We start from the raw sequence: 22,413 nt of genomic DNA, 5'->3' as shown, positions 1-22,413 counted from the left end.
CGGCCCTTTGAAGTATTCTGCCGCCACTCACCGTCCTCAATGCGTACCTACTACTGAGTGTACCTACTGCACGTCAACGAAGCTCTCCGGCCATTCTTTGTTTCCATTTCATGCCCGCTAGGTATGTGCCCCGCTATCGGCAGCTGCTAGTGTACACTACTACCTAGCGGGGTTGTTGCTGCCCTGGGTGATTTCCATGCCAGGTGTTGCGGCTTGTCACCGCCGCCCACCAGTCACCTCACGGACCTTTCGGGGGCTCTTTACAGGGTCGAAACACTGAGGGTCCCCCCTGGGGCTGCGTGGATCCTTTCTACTCCAGGCTGCCCCTGGCATCTGCGCTGCTACCACTGTTAGGTACTTCCTGTGGCTTCCGCCCCGCCGTCCGCTTCCATGGAACAGGGGCAGCAAGGGGAATGTGAAGCTAACTTAGGGGTTTCTACAGTAGCGGAGGACCCTTTACCGTCATTGTCTCTTTCTTCATCGGGCATTTGAAACTACCTAGGTGTATGGACCCGTTGGTTGGCGATGTTGGCTTCAGTCTCTTCTTCTTCTTCTTCTTCTTCCCCCCCTGGCTTCCTGTTGAGCGTCGACTATAAGTTGCCGACATAGGGACTAGGTACGCTAGCAAGCAAATCACAAGGACAGAAACACCATTACGACCGTGACCACCACCACCACCACCATAACACAACACACATCATGACGACCCTCATAGACCCGGCCACGCAGGCCCCCCTCCCGGCCGATGCCATCCAGCGCATCCTCCACATCACCTCCTCCTCGGTCCACATCTACCAGATCCCCCCTATGCGCTCGACCAAGGGCCACATGGCCGCCGACTGGACCGCCGACCCCAAGGCGCACATCTTCACCGGCCGCGTGCGCATCATCGAGACCTCGATCCCGCCGCAGACGCCCGAGCAGATTGGAGAGAAGGACACGGTCAAGGTCGACATTGTGCTCGAGGACCCTGCCACAAACGACCTGATCGCCGCCGCCCCCTACACCACCCAGGCCGTCGTCGAGGCCACCATCGACAGCAGCCGCTTCTTTGCCCTGCGCGTGCAGGATCCCACCACCGGCAAGAAGGCCATGCTCGGCGTCGGCTTCGAGGAGCGCAGCGAGTCTTTCGACTTTGGCGTGGCCCTGCAGGAGGCGCAAAAGTCGCTGGGCCTCATCGAGGGCGTGGCGCCCCTGATCAAGTCAAGCAAGAAACAGGAGGCCGAGGAGAAGAAGGATTATAGCTTGAAGGAGGGCGAAACGATCACGGTGAACTTGAGCGGGACCAAGTTTGGGAGGAGAGCAAGGCAGGATCGCCCCTTGTCGACGGACCTGGACAGCAATTCACAGCCTCCTTTGTCGGCCTTTTCGCTCCCTCCTCCTCCATCGTCGACTGGAGGTGGCGGCGGGTTAGGAATGCCTTTCTTGCCGCCTCCGCCTAGCAGTGGACGTGCTGCGCACAGGAGACAACCATCTGCGCAGGAGTTAGGGTTCGATGATGGACCGAACGGCATGTTTGAATAGGGAATAAAGTCAGGAAGGAAAATGAAGGAAACCGGAACGGCAATTCTGGCTGGGGTTGGCTTAGAGAAGTCAGCAAGCAAGCAAGATGTACGGCGCATATACCATCATCATCATCATCAACATCATACAGGATATTTACGGATCAGGGACGCGGAAAGCGACATTGGCAGATAAGACGGACAAGAAACGGCCATACGATATCAAAGTGGCAAAAGGACTTGTCTACAAGCTTACACAACTATACAGAGCTAATATACCTAATCATAAACAACCTTCCGGCTCGTTTCGTTCCCTGTTTCCCGCCATTTTGATGTTTTTGTTCGGACAGAAAATGTTGACTGTATCCCAAAGCTCCTTGGCGCAATGCCCAATACAGCCAGTAAGTAAGTTCCAAGATACAACACTCAAGCATATATCCTTGACCCTCCCAGATAACGCCTACATAGGGAACTTGATTTGTCCTCTTTCACATCTTAACAAAGTGTCCGCCAGTGCCACAAACTCCGCTGCCAACTTTCCACCATAGAGTGCAAGAAAGAGCCCACTTGAAAACCTCGAGAACCAAAAAAAAAAAACCAGGAACAGGCTAGATAACAGTATCAAGCTTCAACTCCGGCACATCCTCCTCTTCCTCCAACCCCATTTGAACACCAACAGCCGCGAGCGCAGCAGGCCACAGGTTCTTCAAGCTAGGCATGCTCAGCCTCCTGTGCTTGTTGTTGTTGTTCTTCCCCTTAGTCCAGCCATCACCACCCCGTGAGAACGAAGCAGTCCTTCTTTGTTGCTCAGAAAGCAAATCCCCTGGTTCGGAAGCGGATTCGTCACTTTCCCCATCTTCTTCGTCTTCTTCTGCTTCACCTTCTTTTTCATGTTCCTCATCATGGTTTTCCTCCGGTTCAGAAATCATCACCCCAGACCCTGAGCCCGAGCCCGAGCCCAAGCCCGAGCCAGAGCCATTGTCCAAAGAATCGTCACAAGTCAGTGGATTCATAGTCGTCACGCCGATAGGCGTAAAACTGCTCGCATCAAAACTCTCAAATGACCCGTCATCTTCAGAGTCGGACGGGTATTCGTCCCATGGGATTCTGCTAGGGGTGATGGGGGTGGCGAGGTGTTCGGAGGGTAGTGTACTGACGGTACTGATGGTGCTGGTGGTGGTGCTGAACTTGGGAGTGACTGCCGAGAGAGGAACTGCTGGGGAGTCTAGAGGGAGGTCTTGGAAAGAAGTTTTGGGTTTGGGTGTTTGGTCGTCTTCTTCTTCTTCTTCTTCTTCTTCTTCCTCTTCTTCTTGTCCCTCGGTTGGGTGATGGTGTTCATGTTCTTGCTCGGGGCCTGGGGCAGGGGCCAGGGTTTCTTCCGGACAGGTAAAGTGGTCTTGTGAGTTTTGGGATGGTCGAGTCCAGATATCTTCAAAGAAACTAACACCTCCACCAGGCACAAAGGAAGGAGAAAGCGGACTCAAGACCGAGGGGGTGTAAAGGTACTCATCCCCTCCCACAGGCGAGACGGAATAGGTGTCGGCGGAGGATGGTGTCGCCGGGATACCACCACCACCACCATGGTTCTGCTGCTGATGCCACTGATGATGACCGAAATACCCCTGCTGACCTTCCATCACAGCGGACATTGGCGAATACACCATCTGATGCTGGTGCTGATACTGATGCTGGTGCGTCATAACCCACCTTCCCCTATTCACCAACTCCACATGGATCTCGCCCAGCCTTAACATGATCAGCTGTTCCTGCTGCGTGGACTCGGCGATCCGGCTGCGGAGGAGGGAGAGGTCCTTTTTGATCTTCTTCTTCTTGCTGCCAACTGAAGAAGCAGTGGCGTTGTTTCCGTCTGAGGGAGAGGTGGCAGAGGCCAAAGCCTCCTTTTTAGCCTCGAGATGGGCATACCGCTGATACAAACGCGTGGCTCGCTCGCCTTGGGTTTGCAAGTTATGCAAGAGGTAGGAGCGTTCGTTGTGAAGATCGGAGAGAGAGCGGGAGGCGGGTTCGAGGCCTGGGATGACGGGGCCGGGAGTGGATGGTTGATGGCCGTGTTGCTGGAGCTGGTGGCTTTTGGCTCGAGAGAAAGGGGATAGTACAGGTCTAGTCAAGTTTATTTTCTTGGCTGTGGTGGCGGTGATGATGCTATCGGTGTTCAAATGGGGGAGTATTGGACGAGTGTTGTTGTTGCTTGACTGCTGACGGCATTGCTGCTGCTGCTGCTGCTGCTGCTTTAGCTCTTTGGCGAGCTTCTCAATCTTGGACTTGACGTCTGCCATTGCATCATGTGAGATGATGCTTGGGTGGTGATCATGTTTTCCTCCCCCTCCCCCTCCAATGACTGGGCTGGGTGGTGAGAGAGTGGTGGTCGTCGACATGGCTGGGCTTGGTGGCCTTCCGTCTATGAGGGTAGCTTGCCCTCCATGGCTGCTGCTGACTGAAGACGACATGTTGTATATGCGACAAGGAATGGGGTTATGGAGGAAAGACCGACAGAGACTCTCACAACAGACTTGGAGAAGGGGGACGGGTGGAGTGAGTGAGGGAGTGACGGGAGAGAAGATCTTGTGCGACTTGTTCCAGGAGTTGATCCAAGTTTATGGATATCAACTCCAGCAACGCAAAGCCCCCACAGCCAGCTAGATACCCCTCGGTGGTCATGAGACAGGCTTCCTTGAGGTGGGCATATATCTAAGCCAAGAACGCATGGCTTGCTATAGGCGCTCATCGCTCATTCACACTTTTCCTCCTCGTCTTCGACTGGAATCTTCCCGATAATGATTTCATTATGGCCATCCCACCCACTCATCACTTCGGGCCCGGAAGCCGCCAAGGTCTAGCCCGGCTTTTCGACCTCGTGGCTTCCAGACCCGCTGGTTGCTTGACAAAGCCGCCCCTCCATCACGGTAGGCGACTGGCCTGGGTGTTGTTCTTGGAACAATACCCAACGCATCACAGACATCCTAGTTTTCTTAGTTCTCCCTTGAAAAGGGGGGGGCGTTTTTGCTTGCGGGGTCAGGCAGGCCCTTGGTGGTTCTACTACCCTTGAAAGAAGATGAAGGAGGGAGTGGCGTAGGCCTTGGGCGTGTTTTTTTTTCTCTCGCTCGGCTAGGTATAAGCTGGAGCAAGCCCCCTTTTCGGAACAAGATTAGAGTTCGAAACAAAGAAGACACACACTCATGCCTCGTGCGGTGGCTTGACGTTCCCAAAGAATGAGACTGCTGGTGGCTGACCCCTAATCGGGCAAAACATCCGAGAGGCCAATTGCCTTGCGTACTTGAGTCCCTTGGTTCAGGACTTATCAGACAAACACCCGTCCAAGACCGTCAAGCAGAATCAGACCAGTGAGGCACTGTGAGGCTTGACTCCTGAGGAGTCGCGGCTTTATGTTTGCTCGGTCCTGATTCCCTAGTTCAATTTCTCGGAGAGGCGATCTTCAAGTCCGGACTTCGGAGCTTCCCAGTTCGGAGCCGAAGAACGTTGTTGATAACAACATCCACGTGTGCAAGCAAGACAATTCTAGAAGGCAAACAACAGAGAATAGCAAGCGCAAACTAAACCTTCCATGACCTTCAAAAAAGGGAGAACACCAAGGAGATCTAGTAAGTCTAGTTTAGTTAACATATGACGCAGGTCTAAATGTTAAACCCATCATGCCTCGGCGGATCACAAAACCTCCATAATCCAGCCCTCTCAGCCGCCTTCCGAACACTCTCCACCTCCTCCCCCTTTACAGCCCGATTGATCTCGGCATACCGTCTTTTTTCTTGCTTGTCTCCTTCTGCTTCCTCCTCTCCTCTATGTGTCTTTCTTCTGGTTTGAACCTTCCCCACATGCGCACTCGGCCTATACTGCTCCATAACATTCACAAACACATCTCTACTCACCTCCTCGGCCAACCACCTCATAATCTTTGCCCCTTCCTCTTCGAGGCCAGGCATGACCAAATGTCTAACCAGCACCCCACTCTTCGCAATACCATCACCAGTAAAACACAGGTCCCCGACTTGCGCATGCATAGCTTTGATGGACTCCCGCGCCGTGGCGGCATAGTCATCTGCTTTGAGCAGCCGTTTGGAAGTGGACGGTTCCCAGACCTTGAAGTCGGGCAGGTAAATGTCCACTAGTCCGTCGAGCAAAGCTATGGACTCGAGAGAGTCGTAGGAGGAGGTGTTGTAGATTATGGGGATGCGTAGACCTTGGGACCGTGCGTGCAGGATGGAAAGGGCTACTTGGGGGACGACGCTAATTGTTCGTGAAAGGAAGGAGAGAGAAAGATGTACGTCAGCCACTTTTTGTCTTTGTGATTTTGCCGTGCCGTCTGGGGAGGCACGGTAAATTGGATGGTGGTAGGTAGTAGGTAGATTTGTACGAGATCGGCCAAAATCTGGGGTCAATGCTGGGGAGGCGGGAACGTAGGTAGGACATGGACTTACTGTTCAGGGGTAATAAGGTTGATGTTGTGCACGTTTCCGACTTCTTGCAGCTTCATGTACCAGTCACCTAGTTCTTCGGGAGTCAAATCCATGCCGTTTCGTTGGTGAGAGATGTCGTGGTTCTGGCAGAAGACGCAGCGGAGGTTACACATGCTTTCGCGACATCGTAGTTAGTCCGATGCTATTCTCCTTGATTCCTTACTCGGTTTGCATCATGACAAGTACGCACCTGAAGAAAACCGAACCACTCCCATGATGTCCCTGAATGCATGGTTCTGTGGTCACAAATGACTTCAGTCAATTTTTCCCGTCCCTTACATGATGATGATGCTGAGAGAAAGCAAGCAAGCCACCAGAAGCCACCACTCTGCCGTGTTCTTTCTTCTTCTAGATCGAACGTGGCAAGGAGAAAGAAACCCCTTCTTTCATCATCTTCACGGAAATTTCCCATCCAATGACACTCACCAATCCCTCCCCTTTACTCTTTCGGATACCCCGAACCGCCTTCTTCTCTCCCTTGCGCGGTTATGACACCCAATTACCCGCTATGACCCAGAACCTGCCCCTTGCCAGCATCACAGTGTGTACATCTAGACTGATGAACAATCCCAACAGACCGAGCTGTTTGACTGACCAAGAACCCCAGAACATTTGGCTTCTGAACTGAACATTATCCGCTCCCGCATCCGCATCCGCCACCAGGTCCTCCCTCCAGACCCTCCGGGACCCTGATAGCCAAACATCCAAAAAACCAAACAAACGGTAATGGGAAAACACAGATCAAAATACGTAGATAACAGAAGAAGAAGAAGAAGAAGAAGAATACCAATCAACAATAAAACAAAAAAAAAAACTCACCTTCCCCAAAATGCGGCGCAATAACATTCACCTTCGCCTTCTCCCCAATCAAGCACCACCCTGTCTTCTCAAATCTATTCACCCCACACTTCCTTGGACACAAGTTGCACTTGGCCAGGTGAGCATATGCTTGCGATCGTTTCTTGGCCGCGTCGACTTCAGATAATTGGAGGTAGCGGGGCGTGTAGTCGTCGAGGAGGAAGGGAGGTGCTAGGTGGAGAGATCTTTTCTGGAGGTTGTTGATGTTTGGGGATGGAGAAAGAAGGAGTTTGCGGGTGGTGATGGGAGTTGCTTTCAAGGACAGAGATGATGTCTTGGCTGTGTAGGATAGGAGACGTTTGGTGGCTATGATGGGTAGGAGGAGGACTCGGGGAAGTGATGAAGGGAGGTGGTGATGTAAGGATTGACGAGTGGTCAAGGTGAGCATATTGTGTTGGTTGTTGGGCAAATCGTGCTGTGTGTTCCCGAGAATGTGACTGAGAATTGAGTGAACGCTCGAATAGGGCAGATAGATGATTGGGGAAAAAGGCGAGGGAGTGTTGCTGCCGTGAAACGAAAAACTATGAGGTTGTCGTCGTGAACAGTGGAACCAAATCGAGCAATCCGCAACAGAGGCAAGTGGCAAGTATGCACTAACAATTTGTGCTACAATGCAACCCCTAAAACACACCCACACACGAACAAGTACTTCTAGGACCACCCACCCACCCACCAACCAACTAGCGAATATCTCAACCAATGCTTTTCGCTCGTGCTAGCAAAAAAGAAACAATTTCTTTCCCGGGTATGAATCGATGGATGTGGATGCCTCTCTATATACAGTAGTAATAGTACTCCCAAAAGTGAACCCAGGTGATGATGATGACAATGATGACTGAAACAAACAAGCAATTATTTTCCCCTTGACGACAACAACATTTACCTCCTCCTCTTACCACCACCACCCTGGTCGCCGCTAGGACCACGCTTCTTACCCTCCCTTTCCCAATACGCCTTCTTCTCCCTCTTCTCCTTGCTCTTGATCCGCTCCTCGGCCTCTTCCAGGCTCTTCTTGTACTTCTCGTGCTGCTCCGCCTTCTTGGCCTTGCGCTTCTCCACCACTTCCTTGCGGATCGTTGTGAGTTTCTGCATGAGATCGCGCGCCTTCTTCTCCTCGCCGCGGACGACGACCGCACGCTTCTGCATGTACGTCTCCTTTTTCTGCTTCTTGGTCTGGATGATCTGCGACTTGAAGGGCAGCTCGGCCGCGAGGGCACGCGGCACACGGAGAGGGTTGAACCGACGGGTCTCGCGCTCGATCTTGCGGTACTGCGAGTTCTTGTCGAGCGGCGTGGCGATGTTCTGGTCGCGGCGGACCTCACCCGTGAGACGCATGCTCTGCCAGCCGACCAAGTTGGTGGCCGGGTTGTAGAAACGGTGCGGCTTGATGGGGTACCACGCGCGCAAGAAGACGATGTCGCTGAGCAGGATCTTGTCCTCAAAGGTGGCACGGAAGTGGCCGTCGGGCTTGGCGAGTGCGCGCTTGATCTGACCGCGGATACCCGAGACGGTCTTGATGGAGGCACCCTCGAACTTGGCGATTTCCAGCGCCGAATTGAACATGTCCTTGATGAAGGCCGTGTTCTTGAAGATCTTGTATGGTGTACCGGTCTGGACGAGTTGTTAGCATCAAAAACACCATACACAATAGGGCGGAGGGTAACATACCAGCTTGAGCTTCTTGACGATCTCGGTAGACTCGTCTACGCTCAATACTGTACCGGTAGCCGCAATACGGAACCCGGGGTTGGCGGAAGAGAAGGACTGGAAACATGTGAAACCCGTATTGGGGGCACACAGGGGGCCGTAGAAGGTACCGAAGCAGTGCATGTGCTCCGGAGTATACTTCAGCATCCTGTTTCTCGTCCGAGAATCAGAGATGGAGTAGATGGGAAGAGACTGGAATCGGCGCCAGCCGAGGGAGAAGATGAGGGGATCTCCCGTCTTGAGAATCTTCTTGTGCCAACGGTGCTTCTTGATTCTAACTTGCACAAAGCCGAATCTGTCCTCCGTGGCCGAAAGACCTCCGACAACGATCGGCATCCGTGGCTTAAAGTTCTTGACGAACTCTGCTGGGACACCCTCGATGACCATCCTGGCGTACTTGCCGGCCTTGTAGCCTTCGACAGCGATCCTTTGGCTTTCATCAAGGTTCTCGTATTCCGCCTTGTTGATGTCGAGCTGCTTCTGGATCATGGCCTTTTGAGCATCATACCAGTCGTCCTCTCCAAACTCGTCATCATTGCCACCTTCTCGCCTGGCAATCGCCTTGTCGTTCTTGAAACCTTCACGATCTTCCTCTTCGAAGCGAAGCTTGAGCTCCTCCTTTCGGCGGGCGTTCTTCTCACGCTCGGCTTCAAGGCTTTCTGCTGGCTGCTCCTCTCCTTCCTCCTCTTCTTCTTCTTCATCCTCGTCGTCAGCGCCGTGCTTCTCCCCTGTCTCGAGATCCTCAAAGGCACCGTCACCTTCATCATCGTCGTCCTCGTCATCAAGACCCTCGAAATCCGAACCATCTTCGCCCTCGCCCTCAGCGTCGTCAAGTAGGTTGGCGGTGGCGAACTTGTTTCGGAGAGCCTCGACAGCGTCCTTGTCAGACCACTTGGCTTCTAGTTGTTCGTAGTCGAACTTGGGAATCATGCGATCCTCCCAAGAGTCCTCCTTGTCCTCCTTGCCAGTCCTCCGGAAGAAGGTTTCGTCGTCCTCTTCGATATTCTCTTCGATCTCCTCCTCGTCGTCTTGACCGGCCCATTTCTTGATGGCTTCTGTGGGGGCCATCGACTCGTCGTACATGTACCTCGCCAAGTCGACAGCGCGGAAGGGTTTCCTCCTTCCGTGTATCTGACTTGCGCGCTCCATTATGTTGTCCTTCCACTTGAGCTCAGGATCCTCCTCGTCGTCCTCGTCATCGTCAAAGTCGGATCCTTGGTCTTCATCGCCGGATATCGAACCAAGGTCGGAGTCACTGTCGGCAAAGGCGATGTCCTCTTCTTGGTCGTCGTCGGTCTGTTTCCTGAACATCTTGCCCAGCTTCATCTCGTTGAACTCGGACTCGACATCGGATCCATCCTCCATCTCATCTTCCTCTCCGCTTTCGAAGCCTTCGTCCTCTGGCGGTTCACCACTCTCACCATCGGCAAGTCTGGCGGTTCTTCGGCTCTTGCGGCCAGTGTTTCCGACATCCTCGTCCTCGACAGGGAGCTGGTTGATCTTTTGTCCGCTCGCGAACAGCTTGACACCCTCGTCCGTTTGACCAAGGAGACGCCTCTCGTTCTGCAGGTCGATGATGAGCTGTTCTCCTTCGCCGCGCTCAATGCCCACAGCATCCTTGTCAAATGTGAAGCCGTTCTCCCTAGTGATAACGATGTGATCGCCAGTAATTTTCAAGCCGCTGCGGTCCGCCATGGGCGCCCAGAGCTTTTTGTCCTTCTCGTCGAGTCGCCTTCTGCCAGTCTTGCCACTGGCCTTGGCCAGCGCTTGTTCCATAGCGGGAGTCGGGCAAGGATCCGGCAATTGTTCCATCTCTTTGATTGTAAAGTCGCCCAAACCAGCAATATGTACCCTTTGGCCCTCGGCGGAAAAGTTTGTACCACGGAGGTAACCGGAGAGTTCAATCGTTCGGTCGCATTTCTCGTCTTCTTCAATCTGGGTGGGGTGGGTGACATCGCGGTAGTTGTCGATGATGGTGTAAGGGTGGGAGTTGCGCCAAACGAGCGGGCGGGGGTTCTTCATGACGGACAAGAAGCGGGAGAGGTTGTGGATTTCGCGATCGGGGTAACGGCCGTTCAGGACACCGGAAAGGTAGAAAAGGTGGGCACCCTGGTAGAGTTCGCTCCAAAGTCTGTGCTTTAACCTCTTCTTTGCCTCCTTTAGTGCTTGGGGCTTCCTGAACAGGTCGAGATGGGTGAGGATGCCAAAGACGTTGCCGGGCATACCCGTGGCGGCAAGAACGTTAAGGAACTCCATAGTCTCCATTTCGAAGCCGAAGTTTCCATCGATCATGAGAAGGACAATGTCGGCGACCTTTGCAATATCGACCATGGCCTCGAGTTCGTTGGCGCATTCGATGAAGGTCAATCTCTGCTTCTTGGAGGTGACGACCGTGATAGGTCCCACCGGATCTTGGATGGTTTCCTTTGCATATCGTCGGATGAAAGACTTGAGAAGGGTGGTCTTTCCTACGCCAGGGGGGCCTACGATGGCGACGAGTCTTGGGGGTGGTTCATCGGGGAGACGGTCGACGGCGGGGACATGAAGACGCTTCTCTTTGATCTGCGGAACAAGACCAGTTAATTATAAGAAGTCATTGAAGGATGGAGCGAGGGAATGTCTTCTTACATCGTGGGATCTGGCGGCTTGTCTGGCGAGTTTACCAGGATTGGAGAAGGCAAAGGCCTTGGGGTTCTTTTCTGCAGGGACGGTCAGCTGTGGATAGTAACGATAAAAGAAACAATTGAATACACATACCACCTGTATGCTTGGAGGCCCCCTTCTCCTTGGACTTCTTGGAAGCCCGATGGGGTTTGTGGGCTTGGACGTCGGCCATGATTACGGCTGGTGTCCGTGAACTTTTTGCAAGTTCAGTAGTATAGATGGACACGCGGTCGCGAAAACAGGTGCAAGTGGAAATGCGACGGGACTCGCTCCCAATTCAACTGCTGCCAAAAAGCTGCTGTCCAAATTTTTTGGATAGTCGGTTTTCTGATGGAACGCCAAGACGTTTATCGATAAGCGATAAGATACCTGAATAGTGGGACCTCTTTCCGCGGCAGGCGACGGGACCTATCCCCGGCAGCACCCGCTACTAAGCAGTGGCAGCATGCGGGGAGTTGGAGACCCTGACAGGCAGTCCCGACCTTCAAGTCTTGGAACCTTGAACAACAGACGAACCCAACGTATAGTCCCGTTTCTTATCTTCAACCAACTACTGGGTGAGCTGTGTCTTCGGAGTAACTATTTCCAAAGGTTTATACGAAGATATTCCGTTGGGTGGTTGAGATATCTTGTGCTGTCTTGAGCATGACCAACCTAACTACCTCTATTGTACCAAGCCCTCCCTCACTGGTGGAGACTACATACCACGCTATGTAAATGCATTGGATTGTTCAGGGACCTCCCAACAAACGGTTGAAGAAGAGTCGAGACCATGAAAGAGCTATCATAGTTGATAACTTGCGGCCTCGACATAGGAACGTCGAATGGGCCCGCAAAGTCAAACAGCCATGGGCCATGGCAGCCCTTCTTGCATAACACACCATTTTGAGGGTTACATACGTAATTGTCGCGGGAAGGAGGGTTTCCGATTTACACACATGAGGAGGGTATGGCGTATAGGCTAGGCTCAGAGTTACAACAGATAGGTAACAACATCCAAGATCCTGAGTAGCAAGATGGTCGGAAGATGACTGGATCCATCCTCCCACACCACTCCTAGTGTCTCAGCCCGCGCCTAAGCGCTCGTTAGGTGGTTGTGTGCAAGGCTGTCTTGTTGGGCGCTGAGATGAAGGATTGTCTCTGTCATCCCCACGCCTGGCAGCCAAAAGAGTGTCACAAGTCACAAAACGACCTGCGGTAGGCGCAGCAAGTCTGGTCCAAGTGGATATGACGTATCATCCGCTCCAGAGAATGCTAATGTCCCTGGTGCCGCGTCACTTGTGGCTCCTGACGGCGTGGCAGGAAGACCAATCTAGCATGATTGCCGCTTATCTGGCACATGTGCATCTGTGGTGTAGGTAGTTCGAGTCCACTTGTGCATGTCCCTTGATCACGTATAAGATGCTCCTTCGTCCGCTCCTCGAGACGCAGTACCGACTTTCCAAGTTCACGACCAACCACTACACTCTGTTTCAACATTTCCATACAGCAACACCAACTTTTTCACCAAACAACCCTCCCACCACCGCAAAGATGCCTTCTTACATTGTAAGCATGCCGCACTCGCGCCTCACACTACCCATAAGACTCTTATTGACCTCAGCTGTTCACTATGTCAGGTTACCCTCAAGGACACCGCTACCGATGAGGAGATCGCCAAGACCAAGGAGGACGTCAAGGCGCAGGGCGGCAAGATTGGCCACGAGTACACCCTCATCAAGGCCTTCCAGTATGACAGCCTCCGTCTTCAGAATTAGACACAAGAGCTGACCCTCTCTTTTTAACTGCAGGGCCATCTATCCCGAGGGCGCTGTTTTCACCCTTGAGAACCACGAGCACGTCAAGGGCGTCGAGGCCGACCAGGAGGTCAGGACCCAGTAAAAGAGCGCATCCGATTTCAACAGCATGTTTGAAGCATTAGGCGTCAAGGACAACGACATTGGGAATGATATGACATTAGCCCGGGAAGGACAGGTATAGGATGAGACTACAGTCGCCTGCTCAGAGAGAGAAGCATGATCTGGTGATGGATCTCATGCGGGGCACCAATCGCGGGGTAACAGCGAGACGGAGGTTACCTAGTCTCAGCTACATAGTGTTGACAGCGACAGGGGGCCCGGGGCTTACCTGCCGGTTTCGCTGTCGTTCCAGTGACACTCTCCACTGGAATAGATAAAGGCGGCCATTTGATGATTGTTATGAATTCAAAGAAAGATTTCCAATTTGCACATGTTGACTTGAATCGTGTCACTGACTGTGCCTAGGGATGTGTTCAACCAGGAAGTCCAGACTTGCAATGGGGATGCGTCATGCTGGATGGAGGAGAGAGCAACCGACCCGACAGCACCGAGGAGACAGAACGGGAAGCACAGCCAAAGCACAAGCACCTAAGTGGAAGTGGAAGCCCTCCTCAGCCCAGCCCAGTCCTCAAGGTGCTCCAACCTACTCCAAGCGGCCTGTGGGCAGCCCCTTATCGCCTAGCATATCGATTGGACCACGATAACCCTGTTTCAGCGTGGACTGCTACCTATGTCATCCCATCGCGGCGCTGATCGCCGTCCCGCGCGCACACACACACACACACACACACACACACACCACCGAATGACAACGAACTGAAGCAACACGGCACTCTCCACCGGACCCTACCTACGTACTTGTTGCACCAAAATTGGAAGTACGTTGTAGTCCCAAATTCAGTCTCGTAACAGAAACCCGCGACCGCACAACATGCCGACATGAAATCCATCGCGAGGCCGTCGAGGTTTCCCAGCCCTCTCAAGGCCGCCTTGAGCTCCTCAAACTACCCGAGACTGTATTCCATCCTGAACCAGAATATCGCGAGACCCCATTACGACCGCCCGCTCAGCAGTCGCCATGAGCTAGAGGACAAAGTCCCATGGCTGGCTAACCAGCCTCTACATCAGCTGAGTCTGGCCGATCTTGTCAAGTAAACAACCAATTCCACTTTATCCAAGGCGTTGATCTAACAATGGCTTCATTCTCCCAGACACGGCCGCCCCCCTCTCTCCGCCGAAGCCCTCCTCTCCTCGGCGCGCTTCACCCTCTCCCTGCTCCCCATCCGCCTCGCCCACCGCATCCAAGCCCTGCGCAACCTGCCCTACATCGTCGTCTCTAACCCCAACATCTCGCGCATCTACAACAACTACCAGCACTCGCTCTCGACTTTGCTCCCCTGGCAAGGCAAGACCATCAGCTCGCTCGACGACGAGATCAAATTCACCCAGGTCCTCGCCGAGCTCGTCCAAACCCACACCGACACCATCCCCATCCTGGCCAAGGGCTTCATCGAATGCCGCAAGTACATCTCCCCTAGCGAAGTGACCCGCTTCCTCGATGAACACCTGCGCGCGCGCATCGGCACCCGCCTGGTAGCCGAGCAGCACATAGCTCTGCACTACAGCTCTACGCCGCACTTCGACCCGGAAGCCTCGCCCACGCTCTGTCCGGAGCCCAAGACGCACCCATCCTACATTGGCGTCATCGACACGACACTGCGGCCCGCCAGCGTGATCGACTCATGCGGTGACTTTGTCGCCGACATCTGCGAGCTCAACTACGGCGTGCGCCCCGAGTGGGTGGTGGACGGCGAGCCGGACGCCACCTTTGCGTTTGTGCCGATGCACCTCGAATACATTGTCACGGAACTTTTGAAGAACGCGTTCAGAGCGACCGTGGAAAACGGCATGAGCCGCGAGCCGGTCGTGGTAACCATTGCGCCCGAGCCGGCGAGCAGTTCCGCCAGCGCGGCGACACCCGGCGTTTACTCGGATTATTGCCCTCCCAATTCTTCCCAAAAGAACTCTTCTTCATCTTCTTCTTCGGGTTCGAATTCGATTTCTTCGAGTCAGCAAGGAAAAGCAGCAGCGCAACAACAACAACAGCAACAACAAAAACAAGCGCAGCATGGCATCATCCCGCTACATGACCGTGCGCCCGGGGTGACGATCAGGATCAGAGATAGGGGAGGAGGCATTAACCCGGCGGTGTTGCCGAACATTTGGAGATACTCGTTCACAACGTTCAACGACGCGGATGATGATGATCATCATGAGTCGCCGGGGGCGTGGGGGGAGGAGGCCATGGGGCTGATTTCGAATACGGGCGTGGGCGGGAGCACGATTGCCGGGCTGGGGTATGGGTTGCCGCTGAGTAGGGCGTATGCTGAGTACTTTGGGGGAGGGATTGCGGTGCAGAGTTTGTACGGATGGGGCACGGATGTGTACTTGAGGTTGAAAGGGGTGGGTAAGATCGAATATTGAGTGTACATACTACATATGTCGGGTTCGGTCGGTCGGTCGGCCGGTCGGTACGCTGTTATAGATCGCATGTCAAGTTGCCCTGCCGGTTATGAGTATATAGTATTTGGCTGGGAGATTTGAAAGAGGGTCCATAGAAATATGACTTCAACGCGTCAAATCTGGAGAATAGACTGTTGTGTTTATTCCTGCTCATGGTTCAAAGCGAATCGACCAGTGAGATGGACGTGGCTTGAAACGCGGTTCGATGTTACATACTTGTTTGATTTCGAACTCAACATTTACATCCAAGATTCATATTCCTCATCGTGCCTTTCCTTAATGACGCCAACCAAACATCAACCATTAACCAACAAATTAGAAACTCAGTCTCGTCGTGGGTGTAAATGCAAAGAGATACATTGCTATGATATGTTATAACTATGCAATAAAACTTGAAGCCAAGAAATTACCAAGTATTCCCAAAAAAGATAGTGTCTATGCTACTATATCCATTAATATTTTTTTTGTCTCAAACCACTAAACAAACGATAAAATGATCCAAAAACCCATCCAATCCATGTCACTTCAATACCCGGCATCCATTATGACATGAAATCAGGTTCCATCCTTCATGTATCAGATCACATGTTTCCACTTCACATGTTCGCCAACTCATTATCAATCTGCCTGTCCATAAACGTCCTCCTCTCACCCACCAACTCCGTCTGCAACCGCTGCTCCACCAGCGCCCGCACCTGCTTCTTCGTCACCGTGTCCAAATCAACCTCGCGGAGCACGCCCTGGATGGCCTCGATGATCATCTGGTCATCGGGGCCGGGAGTGCTGCGCTGAAAGTCAAACGACCGCGAACTTTCCGAGTGGCTCATGCCGGGACGGTGTCCAGGAATACCCAGGCTCATGCCCGTGGCCGTGGACAGGCGGGCGTTGACCATGCCGCCGGCGCCGAGAGCGGGAGGCGTATTGGTCATGGAGCGCATAGCACCCTGGCTGGGGCCGCGGCTATGACCGCCAGGGAAGTCCTGGTACGGGCTGGCGCGGCGCTGCATCTCGACCATGGTGCCCATCGAGGCCATGCTCTGACGGTTCATGAGGTTGTTCTGCTCGGTGAAAGGGGAGGCGCCGACAAAGGTGCTGGCATGGGTCATGGCGCCGCTACCGCCGCCGTTGGGCGGGAAACCAGGGCTGTGAGGGGGCATGTAAGCTCCGGCACCGCGACCGCCGAACCCAGTAAGAACGGACGGTTGGCGGACCGAAGAGTAGACTGACTTCATGTCATCGACCTCGTAGGTCTCCTCGTACATACCGCCCAGATGCTCGTCCATACCCTTCTCAAGAGGGCCACCGCGACGACCGGGAAGGTTGTTGGCGAGGGCATATTCGTCCCAGCGCTGGAGAGGAATGGCACGGGGGTTGAAGCCCTCCTCGTCGACGGCGACAACTTGCTTTTTACCGCTTTCACCAATGACAACGCGCGTATTACCCCAGGCGAAGTCATCCTGATGCCAGAACGAGTAGATGGGCAGGATGAAGGAGTAAATGGGGAAGGCGAGGAGGTAGATGATCATCCAGCCCACGTGCTGCCATTGGCGCTTGAGGATGAAGATGAGCGCCTGGAGACCGTACACGGCCGCAATCATGATGATCGAAAGAAGAGGGAACGGTGCAGTGTGGGAGGAGGCCGTGTAAATGAGATAAACGATGTAGACGCAAGTGGCGGGAAGAATAATAGTACCGAAGAGATCGATGAAGACGACAATGCGCATTGAGAAGAAACAGAAACCGCACATTTCGTCGAGGAAGATCAATTCAGCCAAGTTGTGGATGGTTGAGTTGATCCAACGACGACGCTGAGACAGCAGAACGCTCCAAGTCTCGGGGGCGGCCGTTTGGCAGTAGGCATCGGGAATGAACTTGTAAGACATGTATGGGAAGTGCTTGGTCATGAGCGTGGTGAGGAAACGATCCTCACCAAGCGAGAGCAGGTTCTTCTTGTGGAGGGTGTCAACATAGCAATCGCTGTACTCGCGGATAATATCATCCGAGATAATGAGCGGCTTTCCCTTGTCAACAGTACGCAAGCGGTACATGGTGAAACTATTGAATTGTCAGTATTGCCTACAACAATCAGTGAGCGGAGGAACGGCAAAACTTACCAACCGGGCAAACAGGTAACGCTGCCAAAGAGAGACTCGAAAGCCTTCGCTAAGTGATGAGAAATATAGTACTCGTAAACCTGGATCATGGTCCACCACGAAAGATCCTCATTCTGCAAACTGGTTTCACCGCAAATACCGGCAATCTTGGCGTTATTGGCGCAGGCTGCCACTAGGCGGTTGAGAGAATCTTCGCGAACGCAGGTATCGGCATCGACCATGAGGAGGTATTCGTAAAGTTCGGGATCCACACCGATGATGTTGTTGATCTGGTGGAAGATTTCCAGTTCCAAGGGATTCATGGGCGCACGGTGATGGACGCGGTTGAGGAAGCTCATGAGCAGAATCTGCGAGTCACGCTTACCACGGTTACCGGGCTTCGTCTTGGACTGCTCAGACTCCTTGCCGACCTTGACAACCACGATATAAGGTACCACGTTCCCTTCAAATTCATACAATCCAGAGTAGACCTTGCCGTAGTTGAGCTGTTCGGCTCCAGTACCGACGGATTTGAAGGCCAAGGCAGGTGGGTCAACCTTGGGGTCAACACCGAGAATATCGAGGACGATCTTGGGAGTAGGACGGTCGTTGCCAGCACCGACGATGACACCGTCGCAAATAACAAAGATCAGCTTCCGCTTGTTATCGTACTGGAGGGCTGTCAAAGAGTCCAGGGCTTTCCTCAGCGAGTCTTCACCCTCGGTATAAGCGGGCACCTGGCAGATGACAAACTTGTCCTGGGGAGCAGGGCGTCTCTTGGATCCAAATTGAAGAGCCGACACGAACTTGACCACGATGATACTGCAGATAATAACGGAAAATGCAAGCAAGATGTAGTTGTTGACTTGACACCTGGCCGAATAACGGAAATCGGGCTTGCCAACGTAGAACGCGTTCTTGACACAGTTAAGACTGTTCATAACACTATTATACTGGGTCGTGTTGCTACTGGCGCGATCAATCAGGTCGTTAATCTGCTCGGTCAAGTCCTGGCCGGGGTTGTTCTTGACCATGTTGGTGATCTTGGCGTCGATGAACGTGTATGTAGCATCGTTATTCATACGCTTGGCGGTGTACATGTAATCGGTCATGTCGTAAACGAGATCCTCGTAGATGAACCACGGGTGATTCCAATCCAGGCCTTCCTGCTTAATCTTCTTGGAATCCCAAACCACGTCGCCATGGTAGTACTCCTTGATGGCAGGCAAGAATCTCTCGGTATACCAGTATCTTTCAGAGAGCTTGCTCCGAATATTAGGCTGCGTGGGGCCGGAGATATGCTGGGCCACAACATATTCAGGGGTAGTGTTGAATTGCAACGTAGTTGAATCCGCGATGCCGAGGCCGGGGCAGGTAATGTAGAGAGGCGCGACAAAGTAAGCGGAGAGGTCTTGGCCAGCAAGCGGCATCATTACATCCGACGTGGTGTCAATGTTGTTGTCGCTGTGCTGCAATCTCCAGAATTTGGTGATGTCGTAAACCTTGCCGTCAATGCTGACCCAGAAGTCATCCCCTGCCGCATGATTCTGAATTTCTTCCAGAGTCCAGGCTTTGTCGAAATTGGGGCAAAGAAGACGACCGAAGAAGATAATCCAGAAAACGATGATGGCGTTGAGAAGAACGATAATGAGGCAGAGAACAAACTTCTCACGCCATGCCATACGCACGTCAGGCCGCTTCATCCGACCGACGAACTTGAGTAATGGAGATGGAATCCACCACGTCAAAGCCCAAACAGTAAAGACCCAAATTTTCCTTTGGGAGGAGATAGGCCGCTCCTCGATCTTCTTGCCCTCAGCAAGGTCGGGCTCTAATTCCGAAACCAGTTGGCCTTCAGCGTTGTAGAAGACCTGTCCCTTGTATTGATCGCCCTTGGGACCAAGACCGTAATCACCGCTACGCATGCCAGTCATGTTCGTAGGGGCAACGGAAGGAGCACGCGCGGGGCTCGGGTTGAGGTTGTTTTGGCTAAGATTACCACCGAGGGCGAGGTGATCGTAGCTCCCGTTGGAGGTTCCATCGGCAAAGGGAGAACGCATGTGGTCAGCATGTACCTGAGGCGGGAAGAAGCCGCTTCCGTTGTGAGAATAGCCCGAGCCCATGGCCCCTGGGGCCATCAGGTTGCGCATGCTGTTGAGCCTCTCAGCTTCCATGGGCTTCAGGTCCAACATACTTTCGGCTTCCCACCACGCGCTCTCCCTCATCCATACCCTCTCGTTGCCCACGACAACCTCGCCGTTGCTCCAGCCCCGCTCCAGGATCCAGCTCTCGATACCGTCACGGCCATCCATACAGCCCAGAGGCCGATATCGCTGAGTAAATTCATGGTGATCAAAATCGGCGGTGTAGTCGATGTGCTTATTGCGTCTGTTGGCCCACTCGGACAGCCTCCAGGTGCGGAGCTGGCGAGAAACAGCTCCAGCTGACCAGGCTGAGTTGACGGCAGGAAGGGCAGCGAGACTAGAAGGTGAGTCGTCTGTGGGGTGGATGCAGAGGTGATACCAAGCACGACTGCGGTTCAAAAGATCCGCAACATCCACACGGCCAGTGCGGCCGAGGTTGATACCCTCGGTGGGAACCGGGAGCAAGAGCTTCCTCAAGAAACCCTCATCTTCTGATGCGAAGGCAGTCTTTTCCAAGATTTCCTCGCGCTTCTCAATCAGGCGTTGCCTTTCCCGGCCAACCGAGCCAACCATAACACCCAGATCAGGACCACACTCTGCAACAGCACTCTGCATTTCCCGCACAACCGAGCTGGAAACAGGAACCACCTCGACGCCGTCAGCCTTCATTTCCGAGTTGATACCCTGAGTGTCGTCGAAGATGCCCCGCATGGCAATAGCCTTGCCCAAGTTTTGGTCGGGAATCTCGAGGACAGTAAGGCAGACAGTATCGCCACTGTCCTCGTTGGAAGTGGGCGCACCACTCCGGGAGGCACCGTCGCTAGAATCATCGCCACTTCTGGATTTACCCATCTGCACGGCAATAGCATCGTTGGCCTTCTTGATGACCCAATCGACCAAAGCCTCATAGAGTCCTCCGATCAATGTCGCCCGGTCGTCGGTGCTGAGTTGCCTGGCAAGAATTTCGGGTTCGATACCAAGAAGTCCACCGACATCCTCGCAGATTTCCTCCAAAACTTCTTGGTCAACATTGTAATCGAGTGTGTTGCCGAGCTTGAGAAGGCCGGCCAAGATCGAGATGAGGTTGCGGTGCGAAGAGCCCTTGATGCCGATGTCCTTGAGGGCAGACCTGAAGTCGTCGGCAGCGGCACCATCATCGGCGGTAGGAAGATAGGATGGGGGATCGTAGGTGCCGGACCGGGCGAGAAGACTGTATTGAGACGCGGCCTTGAGCCCAAGGAACTCTCTTTCGGCGGGGGTAGAGGCCGTGGTGAGCAGGTAGTAAAAGACATCAAAGGCCCTGTATCCAGGCTCAGAGGGGACACCCAACAAGCCTTTGTCGGTGTCGATACCACCTTGTGTGAGCGAGAGTGAGGCGGCAGTAAGGTTGCCTGTAAGGTTGAGGGTCAAGGTGACGGCCAAGCCGGTCTGTCTCGGAGTGGAGGGGTTGTAAGGGGTTACACAGCGAAGGAACGGTTCAATAGCATCGAGTGCTTTGTACACCGAGGCAGGGATCTCAAGGGGAATGGTGGACAGGAAGGGTCGCAAGAGCGAAGGAGTCGAGTTGTGCAGTGATCTAGCAGTCATTCACCTGTTAGTACCAGACAAAGTGTGTAGGTCAAGCAAGGACATACCCAAGAATGATACATCCATCCTCAGCACGGCGACGAGCGTGCTCCCATGCCCTCAAAGCCAGAGCGCCATCAACGGTTCCACCAACGTGGCCATCGGGACCAGCTTGGGAGGCCGTAAGCCATGTGTTGACGACGAGACTTGTGCCGGCGTCCAGACGGTATGGTTGTGAAGAGAGGTAGATGTTGTGTACGGAGTTGAGAAGAGTCGTGGTAGAGACCTGGGATGGCTGTTGCTGACCAGGACCCCGTCCGCCCATACCGGCGTCCGAGGCCATGGAATACATTGACATGCGGTTCGCCATGGTGTGTTGTTGGGATGACGGCAAAGTGTCAGATGGATTCCGGGAGCCCCTTGGGGGGAACAAGAGCGTAGACTTGGCCCACGCCTTTCCTCACCGACAAGGACAGCGATGCGAACGAGCGGTGGTGGTGGTCGAAGTGTGTGTATATAGTATCGATAATCGCCGAGTAATTGTGCGATTGAGGCTTCGCGTGTGGTTGTTTCAGCTCTGGTCAGTAGTGGATGCTTCGATAGTCGATATCCTCTGCCAAATGCTTCAACCGCGTTCTTTGGTACCGTCTGCTTGGTAGTGGTAGTGGTAATGGTAGTAGTGTGTGGTATTATTAGATGAAGATGGGACCAAAACGAGAGACGACACCGATCGCGCAAAAAGATCGGACGAAGAGAACCACCAAAGCGAGTGAAGGCGGCCAACGTCAACGACAAGCAATGCAAAGCGGTGCGGTGACAGTGACAGACAGCAGGTGAAGTCGAGTTCCTGCGACGGGACGGATGCAAAGGAAACGGATTTCGAAAAATCCGGAATGTTGCAGATTAGCTGCCCGTCAGCTAGCAGCACCAGCAGCAGGGGCGGGCAGCAAGCAGCAGGCGGCGGTAGGTAAGGTACACAGGGGGGGGGGGGAAGCGAGTGACCGAAGGGGGGTGTACACTACCTAGGTAGGTACGCTAGTGTAAAGCGAGAATGGGGGAGAAGATGG

At 53.6% G+C, this 22,413-nt stretch overlaps 7 protein-coding genes across 8 annotated transcripts; 3 read left to right on the top strand and 4 right to left on the bottom strand.

The window, feature by feature from the left end:
• Nucleotides 1–89: 89 nt before the first annotated feature.
• Nucleotides 90–1,807, top strand: NCU04345 (adaptin ear-binding coat-associated protein 2). The gene has a single exon (XM_951233.2). It carries the CDS (start codon nucleotides 700–702, stop codon nucleotides 1,522–1,524), a length of 825 nt encoding a protein of 274 aa, XP_956326.1. The 5' UTR covers nucleotides 90–699; the 3' UTR covers nucleotides 1,525–1,807.
• NCU04346 (hypothetical protein) lies at nucleotides 1,732–4,616 on the bottom strand. The gene has a single exon (XM_951234.2). It carries the CDS (start codon nucleotides 3,965–3,967, stop codon nucleotides 2,111–2,113), a length of 1,857 nt encoding a protein of 618 aa, XP_956327.1. The 5' UTR covers nucleotides 3,968–4,616; the 3' UTR covers nucleotides 1,732–2,110.
• Nucleotides 4,617–5,014: 398 nt separating this feature from the next.
• NCU04347 lies at nucleotides 5,015–7,400 on the bottom strand. Of its 2 annotated transcripts, XM_011395779.1 has the most exons (4): nucleotides 6,812–7,400; nucleotides 6,183–6,228; nucleotides 5,954–6,106; nucleotides 5,015–5,762 (listed from the first exon to the last, which is right to left on the bottom strand). In XM_011395779.1, the coding sequence occupies exons 1-4, from the start codon at nucleotides 7,236–7,238 to the stop codon at nucleotides 5,153–5,155; spliced, it is 1,236 nt and encodes a 411-aa protein (XP_011394081.1). In that variant the 5' UTR covers nucleotides 7,239–7,400; the 3' UTR covers nucleotides 5,015–5,152. The 2 variants fall into 2 exon arrangements, with proteins under 2 accessions (XP_011394081.1, XP_011394082.1); XM_011395780.1 differs by having other exon boundaries at nucleotides 5,048–5,762; nucleotides 6,183–6,847.
• Nucleotides 7,401–7,540: 140 nt separating this feature from the next.
• NCU04348 (ribosome biogenesis protein) lies at nucleotides 7,541–11,493 on the bottom strand. The gene is made up of 4 exons (XM_951236.2): nucleotides 11,315–11,493; nucleotides 11,186–11,256; nucleotides 8,519–11,119; nucleotides 7,541–8,461 (listed from the first exon to the last, which is right to left on the bottom strand). The coding sequence occupies exons 1-4, from the start codon at nucleotides 11,391–11,393 to the stop codon at nucleotides 7,730–7,732; spliced, it is 3,483 nt and encodes a 1,160-aa protein (XP_956329.1). The 5' UTR covers nucleotides 11,394–11,493; the 3' UTR covers nucleotides 7,541–7,729.
• A 986-nt stretch (nucleotides 11,494–12,479) lies between these two features.
• Nucleotides 12,480–13,470, top strand: NCU16822 (hypothetical protein). The gene is made up of 3 exons (XM_011396107.1): nucleotides 12,480–12,769; nucleotides 12,841–12,950; nucleotides 13,012–13,470. The coding sequence occupies exons 1-3, from the start codon at nucleotides 12,623–12,625 to the stop codon at nucleotides 13,100–13,102; spliced, it is 348 nt and encodes a 115-aa protein (XP_011394409.1). The 5' UTR covers nucleotides 12,480–12,622; the 3' UTR covers nucleotides 13,103–13,470.
• Nucleotides 13,471–13,793: 323 nt separating this feature from the next.
• Nucleotides 13,794–15,692, top strand: stk-58 (serine/threonine protein kinase-58). Its single transcript, XM_011396106.1, has 2 exons — nucleotides 13,794–14,171; nucleotides 14,232–15,692. Exons 1-2 carry the CDS (start codon nucleotides 13,960–13,962, stop codon nucleotides 15,502–15,504), a joined length of 1,485 nt encoding a protein of 494 aa, XP_011394408.1. The 5' UTR covers nucleotides 13,794–13,959; the 3' UTR covers nucleotides 15,505–15,692.
• Nucleotides 15,693–15,874: 182 nt separating this feature from the next.
• NCU04350 (chitin synthase 6) lies at nucleotides 15,875–22,369 on the bottom strand. The gene is made up of 3 exons (XM_951238.3): nucleotides 21,415–22,369; nucleotides 17,658–21,356; nucleotides 15,875–17,598 (listed from the first exon to the last, which is right to left on the bottom strand). The coding sequence occupies exons 1-3, from the start codon at nucleotides 21,714–21,716 to the stop codon at nucleotides 16,140–16,142; spliced, it is 5,460 nt and encodes a 1,819-aa protein (XP_956331.3). The 5' UTR covers nucleotides 21,717–22,369; the 3' UTR covers nucleotides 15,875–16,139.
• Nucleotides 22,370–22,413: the final 44 nt, after the last annotated feature.

The sequence above is a fragment of the Neurospora crassa genome, linkage group IV (assembly GCF_000182925.2).
Source record: "Neurospora crassa OR74A linkage group IV, whole genome shotgun sequence".
NCBI classification, from domain to species: domain Eukaryota; kingdom Fungi; phylum Ascomycota; class Sordariomycetes; order Sordariales; family Sordariaceae; genus Neurospora; species Neurospora crassa.
Note: the sequence above shows the minus strand (reverse complement) of the source record. Positions and strands in the feature narration are given on the sequence as shown.

Excerpts from the sequence above, each read along its gene's own strand:
- NCU04345 (XM_951233.2), top strand. The coding sequence starts at position 700 with ATGACGACCCTCATAGACCCGGCCACGCAGGCCCCCCTCCCGGCCGAT.
- NCU04346 (XM_951234.2), bottom strand. The coding sequence starts at position 3,967 with ATGTCGTCTTCAGTCAGCAGCAGCCATGGAGGGCAAGCTACCCTCATA.
- NCU04347 (XM_011395779.1), bottom strand. The coding sequence starts at position 7,238 with ATGCTCACCTTGACCACTCGTCAATCCTTACATCACCACCTCCCTTCA. Across the intron at positions 6,107-6,182 it reads AGTGGTTCGGTTTTCTTCAG|CATGTGTAACCTCCGCTGCG; the intron begins GTGCGTACTTGT and ends ATGTCGCGAAAG. Across the intron at positions 5,763-5,953 it reads AACCTTATTACCCCTGAACA|CGTCGTCCCCCAAGTAGCCC; the intron begins GTAAGTCCATGT and ends ACGAACAATTAG.
- NCU04348 (XM_951236.2), bottom strand. The coding sequence starts at position 11,393 with ATGGCCGACGTCCAAGCCCACAAACCCCATCGGGCTTCCAAGAAGTCC. Across the intron at positions 11,257-11,314 it reads GGCCTCCAAGCATACAGGTG|AAAAGAACCCCAAGGCCTTT; the intron begins GTATGTGTATTC and ends CCGTCCCTGCAG. Across the intron at positions 11,120-11,185 it reads AAGCCGCCAGATCCCACGAT|ATCAAAGAGAAGCGTCTTCA; the intron begins GTAAGAAGACAT and ends CTTGTTCCGCAG.
- NCU16822 (XM_011396107.1), top strand. The coding sequence starts at position 12,623 with ATGCTCCTTCGTCCGCTCCTCGAGACGCAGTACCGACTTTCCAAGTTC. Across the intron at positions 12,770-12,840 it reads CAAAGATGCCTTCTTACATT|GTTACCCTCAAGGACACCGC; the intron begins GTAAGCATGCCG and ends TCACTATGTCAG. Across the intron at positions 12,951-13,011 it reads ACCCTCATCAAGGCCTTCCA|GGCCATCTATCCCGAGGGCG; the intron begins GTATGACAGCCT and ends TTTTAACTGCAG.
- stk-58 (XM_011396106.1), top strand. The coding sequence starts at position 13,960 with ATGAAATCCATCGCGAGGCCGTCGAGGTTTCCCAGCCCTCTCAAGGCC. Across the intron at positions 14,172-14,231 it reads AGTCTGGCCGATCTTGTCAA|ACACGGCCGCCCCCCTCTCT; the intron begins GTAAACAACCAA and ends TCATTCTCCCAG.
- NCU04350 (XM_951238.3), bottom strand. The coding sequence starts at position 21,716 with ATGGCGAACCGCATGTCAATGTATTCCATGGCCTCGGACGCCGGTATG. Across the intron at positions 21,357-21,414 it reads GATGGATGTATCATTCTTGG|ATCACTGCACAACTCGACTC; the intron begins GTATGTCCTTGC and ends AATGACTGCTAG. Across the intron at positions 17,599-17,657 it reads GTTACCTGTTTGCCCGGTTG|TTTCACCATGTACCGCTTGC; the intron begins GTAAGTTTTGCC and ends ACAATTCAATAG.